The 15,240-nt window shown below is 45.4% G+C and overlaps 1 protein-coding gene across 1 annotated transcript in view; it reads right to left on the reverse strand.

Annotated features, from left to right (window-relative positions):
* Positions 1-15,240, reverse strand: part of MACROD2 (mono-ADP ribosylhydrolase 2) — a 1,708,848-nt gene that overhangs the window by 712,443 nt on the left and 981,165 nt on the right. The window contains exon 7 of the mRNA XM_060230846.1: positions 8,305-8,335. Within this exon, the coding sequence (XP_060086829.1) occupies positions 8,305-8,335 (31 nt within the window). The remainder of the gene's footprint in view (positions 1-8,304; positions 8,336-15,240) is intronic.

Here is a 15,240-nt window from a genome sequence, read left to right on the forward strand (position 1 = left end):
ATAAGTTTCCAGATACATTGAAATGGACGTTGCCAGTCCATACGGAGACACAGAGGGTGAGCAGAGAATTAGTATACGGCATAATACAAGGTGTTCAACTAGGGTTGCAAGGTCCAATTTAAGAAATGGCTGGGGACTTTGGGGGTGGAGCCAGGAGACTGGGGGTGGAGCCAGGAGCAAGGTTGGGACAAGCACAGTTGAACTCCAAAGGGAGTTCTGGCCATCACATTTCAATGCCTTCCCTGAATTGGAAATAATGATGGAGAGGGGCACCTTCTTTTGAGGCTCATAGAATTGAACCCCCAGTCCAATCCTTTTGAAACTTGAAGGGCGATTTGAGGAGAGACATTTGACTCAATTATGTTTCAACAAACTTTGGGAATGCCTAATTATGGACAAAATATCCAGTTCCATTTCTCTAGCACAGGGGTGGCCAACGGTAGCTCTCCAGATGTTTTTTTGCCTACAACTCCCATCTGCCCCAGCCAGCATGGCCAATGGCTGGGGCGGATGGGAGTTGTAGGCTTAAACATCTGGAGAGCTACCGTTGGCCACCCCTGCTCTAGCAGAAAATCCAGATTTCCACTCTATTTAGAACCCTGCTTTCCGTTTATTGACTGTATGGAACATCATAGCAAGATTAAGATGTAAATCCCAGATGACCTCAAAATTATTGCGATATAGTGAATGGATATTAAACTTTATTGTTTTGATGTTTACAGTTTTTTTCTATTATTATTATTATTATTTCTTCAGAAATCATAATCTTCTTGATCTCTTCATTGTTTGTATATCACTTACTTGAAAAAACAATAAAAACTTCAAAATGCAAAGGGGGAAATGCAAAGGAATTAGGGCTGTAGAACCAACCAGAAGTCCAAAAACAGAATTGAAGTAAAGCATAACAGGACAAATTAAATTATGCAAAATTTCATAGTGGGGTCCCAGTTTCAACAACATACACATTAGTGTAGAGGAAATGGGAAGGTCCCCTGTGCAAGCACCAGTCGTTTCCGACTCTGGGGTGACGTTGCTCTCACAACGTTTTCACCGCAGACTTTTTACGGGGTGGTTTGCCATGGCCTTCCCCAGTCCTCTACACTTTCCCCCCAGCAAGCTGGATACTCATTTTACCGACCTCAGGAGGATGGAAGGCTGAGTCAACCTCGAGCCGGCTACCTGAAAACCCATCTTCCACCAGGAATCGAACTCAGGTCGTGAGCAGAGCTTAGGACTGCAGTCCTGCAATGTTAACACTCTGTGTAGAACACAGTCCCTAATAATTTTTCTAACAAACTTTGTGATTCATTTAGTACAGAACAAAGTTTTAGTCCAGTGGCACCTTTAAGACCTGCAACATTTAATTCTGGGTATAAGCTTTTGTGTGCGCACACACTTCTCCGGATACACAGAAACAGGCTTCTTCAACCAATAAATGTAGTGGGGTTAGTTGCCAGGAAGGGCTCAAGATAGATGAAGAAGAAGAAGAATTGCAGATTTATATCCCGCCCTTCTCCCTGAATCAGAGACTCAGAGCGGCTTACAATCTCCTATGTCTTCTCCCCTCACAACAGACACCCTGTGAGGTGGGTGGGGCTGGAGAGGGCTCTCACAGCAGCTACCCTTTCAAGGACAACCTCTGCCAGAGCCATGGCTGACCCAAGGCCATTCCAGCAGCTGCAAGTGGAGGAGTGAGGAATGAAACCCAGTTCTCCCAGATAAGAGTCTGCACACTTAACCACTACACCAAACTGGTAGCCGTGTCCATCTGTCTGCAGCAGTAGAAAAGAGCCAGAGTCCAGGAGCACCTGAACGACTAACAAAATTTGTGGCAGGGGAGGGGCTTTCGTGAGTCATTGTTCATAAACAGTGGGATGATAAGAACAGCTAAGCTTGGTTTAAAGCAGTTGGTAAAACTTTTGAACAGCGACAGATTAGCATTCAGATAATAAAAGAGTCAACAGATATGAGAAGAACGAAGCGACTAAGCATAAGAGCCCAATATTTTTGTTAAGCCCTGCAGGTTCCATTGTCCTGAATGTTGTAATAGCTTGTGGTTCAGCAACCTCCCATACAGTGCAAGTATATCCACTGTGTAGACAAATCTTCCTGAATAATTCACTTTTGCATAGTTTTCAGAAAGTCATAATGAGGTGAGGTGAAGTGATGGTCCCAGGGGGCGGACTTGGAAGGTCAGCAGATGTTGTCTTCAGCTGCCACTCCCATCGCACCACCACCTCACCATCATTAGAAGGTGGAAAAACGAACACTATTTCCTTCCTCAGTTCTCCACAGATCTTTAAGCACAGCACAGCAAGATGTCAGAGAGTCCCGGTCCAGTCCTGGGCCAAATCTCTTCATGTAAGGACCACAGAACATAAAACTACAAAACCCTGGAGTGTGACTCCTCACACACCTGTCTGGTAGCCTGCCACCAACCCTTTTGATTATCCCAACAGTTAGAGACCAAAGGGCAGGCTCCCAACATTCTGGGGACTAAGCAAGAAAGTCTACAAGATAGAAGTTTACAAGATAATGCATGGGATGGAGAAAGTAGAGAAAGAAGTACTTTTCTCCCTTTCTCACAATACAAGAACTCGTGGGCATTCGATGAAATTGCTGAGCAGACAGGTTAAAACGGATAAAAGGAAGTACTTCTTCACCCAAAGGGTGATTAACATGTGGAATTCACTGCCACAGGAGGTGGTGGCGTCCACAAGCATAGCCACCTTCAAGAAGGGGTTAGATAAAAATATGGAGCAGAGGTCCATCAGTGGCTATTAGCCACAGTGTGTGTGTGTGTGTGTATATATATATATATATATATATATATTTATATATTTGGCCGCTGTGTGACACAGAATGTTGGACTGGATGGGCCATTGGCCTTATCTAACATGGCTTCTCTTATGTTCTTATGTTCTTATGTCTACTCTGTAAGGCAGAACGAGTTTCTCACAAAAGCAAATTACTCTGGTAGGTGGACCACCAGTCTAAGGTGTGGATTTAGACTGAGGTAAGCTGAAGACAAATAACCACTACCTACCTACCCACCCACCCATCCACCCATCCACCCATCCATCCATCCATCCATCCACCCATCATCCATCCATCTATCTATCTATCCATCTATCCATCCACCCATCATCCATCCATCCATCCATCCATCCACCCATCATCCATCCATCCATCCATCCATCCATCCATCCATCCATCCATCCACCCATCATTTATTTATTTATTTATTTATTTATTTAATAAACTTATATCCCGCCCTTCTCACCGAAGTGTCTCAGGGCGGCTCAGGACGGTCATCCATCCGTCTATCTATCCATCTATCCATCCATCTATCAGGTCACCAACTCCAGGTATGGGAAATTCTGGGCAATTTGGGGGTGGAGTCTGGGAAGGGGAGGGACCTCTGTATTCTGACTGTCCCCTTCCCCAAACCCCAGCTCCAACTGGTTGGATCTGCCATCACTCCAGTCCCTGAGATATAAGGAAAGAAGGACTCACATTCTAGCTGAAGAAGTGAGCCATGACTCACAAGAGCTCCTCCCTTGCCACGAATTCTGTTCATCTTTAAGGTGCTCCTGGACTCTGACTCTTTTCTACTGCTACAGACAGACGAACACGGCTGCGCATCTTGATCTGTCTCATTACCAACACAGATTTCCCACGCCTACTAGCCCTCTGCACGTTGCACCTAATCCAAACATGTCTGCTACTGTCATTTGCCTGCTATTGTCATTCAGCAGAGGTGGAATTCTAGCAGGAGCTCCTTTGCATATTAGACCACACCCCCTGATGTAGCCAATCGTCCAAGAGCTTTCAAGGCTCTCTTTTGTAAGCTCTTGGAGGATTGGCTACAGCCGGGTTGTGTTGCCTAATATGCAAAGGAGCTCCGGCTAGAATTCCACACCTATCATTCAGCATCTGAAATTGCTCCACTCTTCAAGATACAAGGACAGATAAATTCACATTCAAGCTGTTATCTGAAGAAGTGAGCAGTGATTCCTGAAAGCTCCCCCCTCCCAGCCTCAAATTTTGTTAGTCTTGAAGATGCTACTGAACTCTTGCTCTTTTCTTCCGCTACAGAACAAAAACGGCTACCCATCTTGCACTTAGACTCAGCTTTCCTCCAAACTAGAAAGACAACAACAACAACAACAACAACAAAACATTCTTAAACAGGAAAAAGAAGGAACTCTGATTTTCATCTTCTCCTTTATTTACTATTATCTACTATTATGCTTCATGCCCATGGTGTTCCACTTTCTATTAAAAAGGAGAAAATGAAGGAGGAAAAAAAGCCCTATCTTGGCACTTCATTTCACAACATATCTCATGCACCATGGTTAGTCTCTTTCCTACACTAATAACAAAAAAAACCCCACATCAATTTCAAGACTTTAAAGAACAAAGTTGCTCCCGACACAAAATAGCACTGCGTGTAATCACAGTTCCTTTAAGCTACATGATCTGCCAGTGTCAACAAAGGATCTTATCAGGATCGGCATAGTGATTTCTGAAGTTTGTAACCCAGGCAACATGAATGTAGTCAACAGGAGACGGGCCCGAAAGGAACAAAGCGACGCAAGCCCATTGAAATGTCATTGAAGAAATGACTGAATTAATTCATGCGTCATTTAGACACTACTAGAGATGCCAGTATCCAGGTGGGAGTGAAACCACACAAACTAACATTGTGTTACTGGGGGCTTTCTTGTAGGAAAAAAAGTCCAGCAGGAACTTATTTGCATATTAGGCCACACCACCTGATGTCATCACTGTTTTACATAGGACTTTTTTGTAGAAAAAGGTCCGGCAGGAACTTATTTGCATATTAGGCCACACCACCTGATGTCACCACTGTTTTACATAGGGCTTTTTGTAGAAAAGGTCCAGCAGGAACTCCTTTGCATATTAGGCCACACCCCTGATGCCAGCCAGCCAGAACAGCATTACTGTGCATTCCTAAAATTGTTTTTAATTTCATGTTATTTATTGTCTTACTTTCACATTGGGACTCAAGCCGAATTACACAGCGTCGAAGTTCACAGGATGGGATATTCAATAAACAATGCAAAGGTATAAATTGTACTAGTCAACTTTTGGGAAAGAATTAACGTCCCCACAATTACCAAAGGTTTAATTTCTTATATGTTGGTGGTGGCTAAAATTTAAATTACCAGGCACTGGAAGGATACAACATAACCTTCAATCCAATTATGTTTCAACAAACTTTGGGGATACCTAATTATGGACAAAATATCAAATTCCATTTCCTCTTGCAGAAAATCCAAATTTCCACTCTGAGTATTCAAAAGGTTCGTTTCCATTCACTGAATATATGGAACATCATAGTAAGATTAACAAGTCAATCCCAAAAAAACCTCAACATTGTTGCTATATATTGAATGGATATTAACCTTTATTGCTTTTCATTATTATTGCTGTCATCATCATGCTGTCATCATCATCATTATTATTTCGCCTTCAGAAATCGTAATGATCTCTTTATTGTTTCTACATCACTTACTTAGAAAAAACAACAACAAAATCTTCAAAATGAGAGGGGGGAATAATGCAGGAACTCATTTGCATATTAGGCCACACACCCCCTGATGCCACCATTGGTTTACATAGGGCTTTTGTTGGAAAAGTCCAGCAGGGGCTCGTTTGCATATTAGGCCACACCCCTGATGCCCAGTCAGCCAGAACGGCGTTCCTGTGCACCCCTGCTAAAAAAAAAAAAGCCTTGTGCATTACAATTAGACATAATCTCAATAAGAGTAATACAATATGATCCACTACACGAGTGGTCAGAGTAATCCCTTCACTGTGTGTTCAGAAAGGCTGGGGGCTTGGCAACTTTAAGGAGTACAAAAATAAAACAGTGGATCTTATTTTTAGCCAATGCAGAACTTCAGTACCTGCACCACGACTTATCACCTTTATTCACGCAACAAGCCATTGGAGCTCTCTGGGCCTGAAGAGCCAACATTTTCAGGGCAGGTAGACTCCTGAACACAGTGCTCTCGACTGCTAGTTCTCCTGTATCCCTACCGTATCTACATGAGAACTCTATGAAACTGCTCAAGCTCAAGTTTTAGGGGATCCTCCCAGGGCTGGATTAACAATTAGGCAAAGTAGGTAGTGGCCTAAGGGCCCCCACGCCTTTAGGGGCCCCGGGCAGGCATTCTCCCCCCCCCCCATTTTCCTCCTGCTTGCAGCCCCCCTAGCCTGCACGCACAGCCAGCAACTGAGCCGCTCTTTGCCCAGCTTGCCTTGTGTGGCTGCTGTTGGCGTCGTCTCCAAGTTTGCCTCTCTCTACTTCTCCCCCACAGCTTTGTCAAAGGGGCTTTTGAGAAGGTGCCTGCAGGCTGCAGGGGGGCAGGCGCTCCAACTCTGATATAATTTGCGAGCCCCCTCCAAGATTTTGACTGCATAGGTGTCTCCAGCACTGGATCCTCCAGCCAACAGTACAGGCTATGTGCTTCTCCAAGGATTCTGAGGCTTCTCCAACCGTGTTTTTCAAGATCCTTTTAAGAGCAGAAACCAGGAACTGAATCTGGAAGCTTTGGTAAAGGAAGCCATGTGTCCCACGACTGAGCTAAGCCCTCCGCCCCAATATCATGAGATGCCATATCACTGCTTCCATTCGATCGTGTTTAAATAACGTTATAATTTCTTTCGGTCCAACTCATAACCCTACGAGCGGCCATTCTTCTAAAGCAAAGCACCCTCTGTGGGTGCCAGCTTGCGGCAGTGGTTGAAGAGCAACAGACTCTGATCTGGAGAACTGGATTTGATTCTCCACTCCTCCACAGGAAGCCAGCTGGGTGACCTTGGGTCAGTCACAGTTCCCTCAGAAGTCTCTCAGCATCCCCCCCCCCAAAAAAAATATCTAGATCTCCATCTAGTGGTGCACAATGCTAAAAGAGCTAGAACTCTCAGCTGCCAGACAACCTTAGGATCTCCTGGAAATACTACACACAAGGCCATATGATAATTATTATTATTCCCCCTCTATGAACCCACTTCACAATCGTCTTCTGAGCTCTGCTTCACATGGAGATTAATTTAGATGAGTAGAAACCCAAGAGAAGGGCTTCTAGATTGTGGCACCAGAACTCTGATCTCTGTCCTTAGGGGAAACTTGTTTGTTGCCTTCTCTTCCTGTCTCCTGCCAGTGAGTGGAGTTTTAATCTGCTGTTCTCTCAGCGATCCCTTGTTCTTTTCATTATTATTTTTTTCATTGCTGTTTTTGTTTCTTGCATGTGTAGCTGAGCTTTGGCTTTCACTGCTTTAATAATGCATCTTGGTTGAGTTTTAATGGTTTTTAAGACATGTTTTTAACCATCTCAGAAAACCAATGAGGATAGAAAGTATACATTTTGCTTATAAATAAAAACTGAAGCTGCAATTCTAAGCAAACTTGTTACAGAGTGAGTCAAATTGAATCCAGTGGGATCCTTATTCACTTCTGATTGTACATGCTTAGGCGTTGCACATTATTGGTGTAAATTTACTCCCGATTGGCATTTATGTGAAGTTTCCTTCTGACTGCATACCCGTAGACATCGCAAGTTATTCATGCAAAGTTTACTCCTGACTGCAGATGCTTAGACATTACACATTATTTGTGTAAGGTTTACTCCAGATTGTACATGCTTAGTCATTGAACATGATTTATGTAAAGTTAAGTTCTGACTGTATACACTTAAACATTGCACGTTATTTATGTAAAGTTTACTCCTGATTGCAGATGCTTAGACATTGCACATTATTTGCGTAAAGTTTACCGTTGACTGTAGATGCTTAGGCATTGCGGGTTATTCATGGAAGGTTTACTTCTCATTGTACACTTCACATTATTTGTGCAAACTTTACTTTTGATTCTGCGTGCTTAGACATTGCACATTATTGATGTAAAATTGATTTCTGATTATGTGCTTAGACATTGCACATTATAAGTGTATGGTTTACTTCTGATTGTACATGTTTTAGACACTGCTCGTTGTTCATGTACAGTTAAGAACACAACTGCTTTTTTGCAAGACCGGAGCGACCCTTTTGAAACGCCTTGCAATACGCTGTAATTTGCTAGCATGGATCACCCCACTAAGCATCCAATTGTAGAGCAAGCAATTCATAATTTGGAAGGCACAAAACTCATGAATATATACGAGAATGGTACACCCCCCCCCCCCAAACCCCAAACTTGTTAAAACCACAGTTGGGCATTTGTTAGGAAGAAAAATTGCTTGAACAGAAACTTTATAATGGGTTTCTACATACCATAAATTCCTGTTGAAATACACGGGAACGCCTGCAAGACAAAAAAACCCAAGAGGTAAATTAGATTTTTGTTTTGTTTTGTTTTCAGAACCACTTATTACATAGAAATCATTTGGTACTAGGAAACCACAAACCACTTAGTGTAAAGAACTCTCTACATTTAAGTCGGCGTATCCCTGATGGAATGCACCCTAGAGTGCTGAGAGAAGCCGTCCAAGGAACCAGGAAACCGTTTTGCCATTTTCTCTGAGAACTCAGGGAGGACAAATAAGGTCCCGCACCACTTTGGAGGAAGTAAACATACGGGGGTCTTGCCGAAAGCGAAAGAGGGGAGCTCCTGGGGAATTCTCGACCAGCGAAATTGACTTCAATAACCAGGAAGCCCTAAGAACAATTACACAACGATCGATTTGTAGGCATCAAGAGGAAACTGCCACGATGACCCGAACTACTAGATTTTTTTTTTTTTTAAGAACAAACAAGATCCAAGTTTCTTTCTCTGATAGGATAAGCCATTTAGTAGATAAGGAGGATGAGGTAGACACAGCACTTGACTTTTGACTTTCTTTGTCAGGAGGCTCTGATAAACAAGTTCATTTATCTATCACATTCTCATCCCACCTTCCTATCTCCTGCTAGGTGGATTTTCCCCATATTATTCTTGGAACAGTTCTATGAGACATGCTAGGCCACCAGAGAAAGGTGAGTTTCGGAGGTAGCTGTGGGCTGGATCCTGTTTCACACAGTCAAAGAAAGACAAGGCCACACAATGAGCTTCCCAGGTGAGGAAGATATCACTGTAGATATTGCCTGCAGGCTGGATACAAAGGGAACTGAGAAGCCTCACTGGCATTCCAGTGCAGCAGATCATAGGAGCTGATGCTAAAGGCCCACAGTGAGAGAGAGCTTGGGCCAGGGCTGAGATCCAGAGGATGATGGGGAACTGCAAATGGCTTTACAGCTTGGGTTGCCAGACCCCCCCGTGGAGGTGGGGGGTCCCCTTCTGCCAGGCCACACCATCTCACCACCAATCAGTTGGCTGGCAGGGGGAACTTACCTTGGAAAAGAGGACAATCCATCCAACGTGCATCAATGTATCTACGTCACTGCCCACGTGACCCAGAAGTGACATCATCCCCTCCTGGACTTTGGGGTAATGCCCTGATAAGTGGGCAAAAGCTTTATGGTAGAAGCCAAATTTACCATAGAGGTTTTCCCCAAATACCTGGAGCATCGTCCCACGTTCTGGACTTGATGACAACAGTTCTGAGTTAAGTGGGCGGTGACATAAACATGTCGGTGTACTGAGGAGGAGGAGGAGGAGGAGGAGAAGAGGAGGAGGTGGAGGAGAAGGAGGAGGAGAAGGAGGAGAAGAAGGAGAAGAAGGAGGAGGAGAAGAAGATGTGGAGGAGAAGGAGGAAGAGATTAGATGAGTTCAATCCCAGCAGGTTCAGGTAACTATCTCAAGGTTGACTCAGCCTTCCATGAGTAACCACCTTGCTGGGGGTAAAGTGTAGATGACTGGGGAAGGCAATGGCAAACCATCCCATAACAAAAGGTCCACTAAGAAAACATCATGACGTCAACCCATGGGCCAGTATTGACTCGGTGCTTGCACAGGGGGCTACAAGCAAGCGTACCCTGACCTGAACAGCTCAGGCTAGTCTAGTCTCATAAGATCTTGGAAACTATGCAAGGTTGGCCCTGGCTAGTGCTTGGATGGGAGGCAACCCAGGAAGTCCAGGGTTGCTATGCAGAGGGAGGCAAAGGCAAACCACCTCTGAACATCTATGCCCTGACAGCTCAGGTCAGCATGATTCCACCAGATCTTGGAAGGTAAGCAGGGCTGGCTTAGGTCAGTACTTGTAGGGGAGACCACCAAGAAAGGCTTTTGCTGCTATGCTGAGGCAGGCAATAGCAAACCGCCTTGATAATCCCACAGGGTTTACCCTAAATCTGCTGTGATTTCATGGCCCTTTCCACCACCCCAAGCCAGCCCGTCCCTCTCCCAATGCGTCTTGTGACCGACCCTCTAGGGAAAAAAAGTAGGAGTCGCTATTCTAAACAATTCATTGCACAGAGAATGTTGCCATTTGATATTTTGTCAAACAGTATTTTGTTACGTTTGCTCCTTGGGAGGGCAGCTATGGCGAACCTGGGCAGTATATTAAAAAGTAGAGACATCACCCTGCCAACAAAAGTCCGTATAAAAGCGATGATTTTCCCAGTAGTAATGTATGGCTGTGAGAGCTGGACCATAACGAAGGCCGAGCGCAGAAGAATAGATGCTTTTGAGCTCTGGTGCTGGGGAAGACTCTTCAGAGCCCCTTGGACTGCAAGAAGATCCAATCAGTCAGTCCTATGGGAAATCAACCCAGACTGTTCCCTGGAAGGTCAGATGCTGAAGCTGAAGCTCAAATACTTGGACCACCCAATGAGAAAGGAGCACTCACTGGAGAAGACTCTTGAGAGTCCCTTGGACTGCAAGAAGATCCAATCAGTCAGTCCTATGGGAAATCAACCCAGACTGTTCCCTGGAAGGTCAGATGCTGAAGCTGAAGCTCAAATACTTTGGCCACCCAATGAGAAGGGAGCACTCACTGGAGAAGACCCTGATGCTGGGAAAGACAGAAGGCAAAAGAAGAAGGGGGTGGCAAAAGATGAGATGGCTGGACAGCATTCCTGATGTAACTAACACGAATTTGAGCAGACTTCAGAGGATGGTAGAAGACAGGAGGGCCTGGCATGACTTTGTCCATGGGGTCGCAAAGAGTCGGACTCGACTGTGTGACTGAACAACAAATTTTGTTACCAGTTGAAGAACGGTAAATTGGATTTTGAGGATATTAAAAACGCCAAAACAAAGTGCCACTTCATACCAGCCAGCTACAACCAGCATAATTGGGTTTCATGAGGTCACACGCATTTGGAAGAACTCACATTAGGGGGGCATTTGCGAACTCCTGGTAATTAGTAATAACAAGTTGTCATTTTTGCACCGCAGCTATTTCGCCATTATGTTAAGTGACTTGTTTTTTTCAGCGTTAGACCCACCACAACATTTTTTTAAGAGAGGAGGGGGGAAACACCACCCCTGAAAAGGATTTCAAAGGGAAGTTTGCAAGAAAGTAGTATAGATTCAAAAGTTAGCATGCTGTTCTACCAGGCCGAGCTTTGAAGAAATAAAAACGAAGGGTCGTCTTTTAGTGACACCGCAAGTATGAACTCCAACAGAAGTCTGGTTTTTTTCCCCTCTATTACATTTTTCCTTATCTCTACTAATAAGTGACTAAAAGCGCCGGGCTCCGACAGAAGTTCCATCTCTTTTCTCCCCTTTTGTCTTCCTTTTCGTCTTTGCTCGCGCTCTGCTTCTAAGTGGTTTCTGGTCATCCCGTACATAGTGTAGGGACTTTGGGGAAGGATATTGTTCCTATCTTTTCCTGCAGCCTGAAAGGGCTCAAAGCAGGGGTGTCGAACCCATTTGTTATGAGGGCCGGATCTGACATAAATGAAATCGTGTTGGGCCGCCCCATGTCAGGTTGGGCCGAGCCAGGTTGGGCCGGGCTGCGTGTGTACCTATTTAAGATTAGGTAGCAGAGATATAAATTTTATAAAGAACACAAACTAGCCACCTCCCAGCACCCTGTAGGGAGGCCAGCCTAGGACTTACTGCCAGGGCATGTATGATAACAAGGGAGGCCAAGTTCCTCCATCTTCCCCCAGATTGCTGCCACCAGACTGGTTTGTTTTATAGCAGGGGTGGCCAATGGTAGCTCTCCAGATGTTTTTTTTTTGCCTACAACTCCCATCAGCCCCAGCCATTGGCCATGCTGGCTGGGGCTGATGCGAGTTGTAGGCAAAAAAACATCTGGAGAGCTACCGTTGGCCATCCCTGTTTTATAGGGCCCAATCCACCCAAGATTCCCTTAAGGGGTTCACAGTTTCCAACTAACCAAAGAGGGTTAGGACATTCACCTTCTCTTACGTAGGGCCGGTAGGCACTGGTAACCTTGCAAGCCAATGACACAACATAAGGTTTAAACAAAGCTTTATTTTAACCATGCAGGTAACCCCCCCCCCCCAACACAATGTAATTAAAAATAACAAAAGCTTCAAAGCTAACTGATACCTCAACCCTCAGGTCGACTGTAGGAAGCCAAAAAAGATCCAGAGTCCCTCAGGCACTTCCTCCTGCGATGGTCCGGCCTGGTCCACTATTCTTGCTGGCCCTTAGGTCACTGCCACTCCTTGGCCCAAGCAAATAGTCAAAGGCCCCCAAACTAAGAGGAAAACTCTTTTTTTCTAACCCACCAGCCTCTAATGGGCTATCAGGACCTAATGCCCTGCAGCTGGTGGCTCCACCTTGAGGCTACAGCAGAAAGGCAGCTATCCTGGGAATCTTATATCCATTTAAAACTTACCCCTGGCATTACAGGGTGACTTGGTGAAAATCCCTTCCCTGCCTTCCCTTTGTGGAAGGACCTTCTGCATGCTGAAAACTCAGCTAGTGAAGAACTTATGAAGAACATACGAAGCTGCCTTCTACCGAATCAGACCCTTGGTCCATCAAGTCAGTATTGTCTGCTCAAACTGGCAGTGGCTCTCCAGGGTCTCAAGAGGAGGTTTTCCACACCTATTTGCCTGGACCCTTTTTAGTTGGAGATGCCGGGGGTTGAACCTGGGGCCTTCTGCTTACCGGGCAGATGCTCTACCAATGAACCACCATCCCTCCCCACACTGTCTAAGCAAAAAACACACACACCCCGAGCTACTGAGAAACCTGAACAAAGGCTCAACCAACCTGATGTTCCATCCAAGTGTGATTTCTTCAATTTTAAAAAAAAAGGTCAAGTTTGTCGCCTGTGCAAGCACCAGTCATTTTCGACTCTGGGGTGACGTTGCTTTCACAACGTTTTCACGGCAGACTTTTTACGGGATGGTTTGCCATTGCCTTCCCCAGTCACCTACGCTTTCCCCCCTGCAAGCTGGGGACTCATTTTACCAGCCTCAGACGGATGGAAGGCTGAGTCAACCTTGAGCTGGCTACCTGAACCCAGCTTCCTCCAGGATTAAACTCAGGTCGTGAGCAGAGGGCTCTGACTGCAGTACTGCAGCTTTACCACTCTGCACCACAGGGCTCTTACTTTCTTCAATTAAGCCTTAAGAAAACAAAAAAAACGAAAACTTCCACAACTTCTAGCTGTTTCAGCTACATTTATGCAATCTTCGGGTATTCCACTTAATCAAATAGCATAAAATGGGGTTCCCTAGATATTCAGAGGCCCTTGACATTGATGGCCCAGGCTACCCTGGTCTGATTCGATCTTGGAAGCTTAGCAGGGTCAACTTTGGTTAGTACTTGGATGGGAGGCTATCAAAAAAGCCCAGGGTTGCTCAGCAGAGGCAGGCAATGGCAAAACCACCTCTGAACATCCGGCCTAACTAGGGTTGCCAAGTCTAACTCAGATAATATCTGGGGACTTTGGGGGTGGAGCCCGGAGACTTTCCCTGAAATAAATAAATAAAAACACAGCAGTGCAGTTCCCCTGAATACAGTCTTCATTTCCTCACCCAAGCAGCTGCAAATCCTCTCTCTCTCTCTCTCACACACACACACACAAGCAAAAAATAAAAGTTTGCAATCTCACACTTGTGTGGTCTCCCTGGGGCAATTTACTCATGAGTTGCTGAACTTCCACTAACACAGGGAAACCAAAGGTTCAAGTTTACCCTTGACCATGCAAACGACCTCTGAAAAGCTCCTACAACAAACGGAGGGTCTGGGCTGCTTTCACAGCTACCGAGAGCAGCCACGTTGTTCTGCCTGCTCACCCCGCCCCCATTCAGCCATTGCCTGCCTCTGTGTAGCAACCGTGGACTTTCTTAGTGGCCTCCCATCCAAGTACTAACCAGGGCTGACCCTGCTTAGCTTCCAAGACCCTGCTTAGCTTCCGAGCTCCTACAACAAATGGAGGGTCTGGGCTGCTTTCACAGCTACCGAGAGCAGCCACGTTGTTCTGCCTGCTCACCCCGCCCCCATTCAGCCTTAAAGACACACCATCCAAGTTTTTTCCTAGTGTCCTGAAGGGGAAAGGCACATGGTAGCTGTGAGGGCGGAGCTTTCCCACGCGGGCCAGCTAACTGGGGGAAGGAAGGAGCCTGGGAAAGCGGGAGAACCCCCACTGGGAACTGGCGATTGGCAAGCCTAGACCTGACCCAGATGGCCAAGGCTAGCCTGATCTCATCAGATCTTGGAAGCTAAGCAGGGTCAGCCCTGGTTAGTACTTGGATGGGAGACCACTGAGAAAGTCCATGGTTGCTACACAGAGGGAGGCAATGGCAGATCACCTCTTAACTTCTCTTGCCTTGAAAATCCTATGGGGTCACCATAAATCAGGCTGCCACTCGACAGCACTGTCCACCACCAGATATCAGGAGACTGACACACATCATCAGGAAACATGCCAAATTCTGAAGAGATGTATCTACAAAATGTTGCAGAACAAATACCTTCATGAATGATTAGGGGGTGGGAGTTAAAAGTGCGCTTTCAAAAATTGCAGATGACAAAACCAATGCTTCAGTCACTTGACAACGGCACATACTAACGCTTCTTAAACGGAGAAATGTTTTATTTGTAGTACAGTAACGTATTTAAAGAAGGGAAGGGAAGGGAAGAAACCAGCTCGACGGAGGAGGTCCACACCAGATTAGAAACTAAATAATCTAATTGCGTGAAAAAGGCAAATGTCCTATGAAGGAAGGTTGAAGGAGCTGGGGATGTTTAGCCTGGAAAGGAGGCGGCTGAGAGGTGATAGGATCACCATCTTCAAGTACTTGAAGGGCTGTCCTATAGAGGAGGGTGCGGAATTGTTTTCTGTGGCCCTGGAAGGTAGGACCAGAACCAGTGGGTTGAAATTAAATAAAAAGAGTTTC

The sequence above is a fragment of the Heteronotia binoei genome, chromosome 1 (assembly GCF_032191835.1).
Source record: "Heteronotia binoei isolate CCM8104 ecotype False Entrance Well chromosome 1, APGP_CSIRO_Hbin_v1, whole genome shotgun sequence".
NCBI classification, from domain to species: Eukaryota; Metazoa; Chordata; class Lepidosauria; order Squamata; family Gekkonidae; genus Heteronotia; species Heteronotia binoei.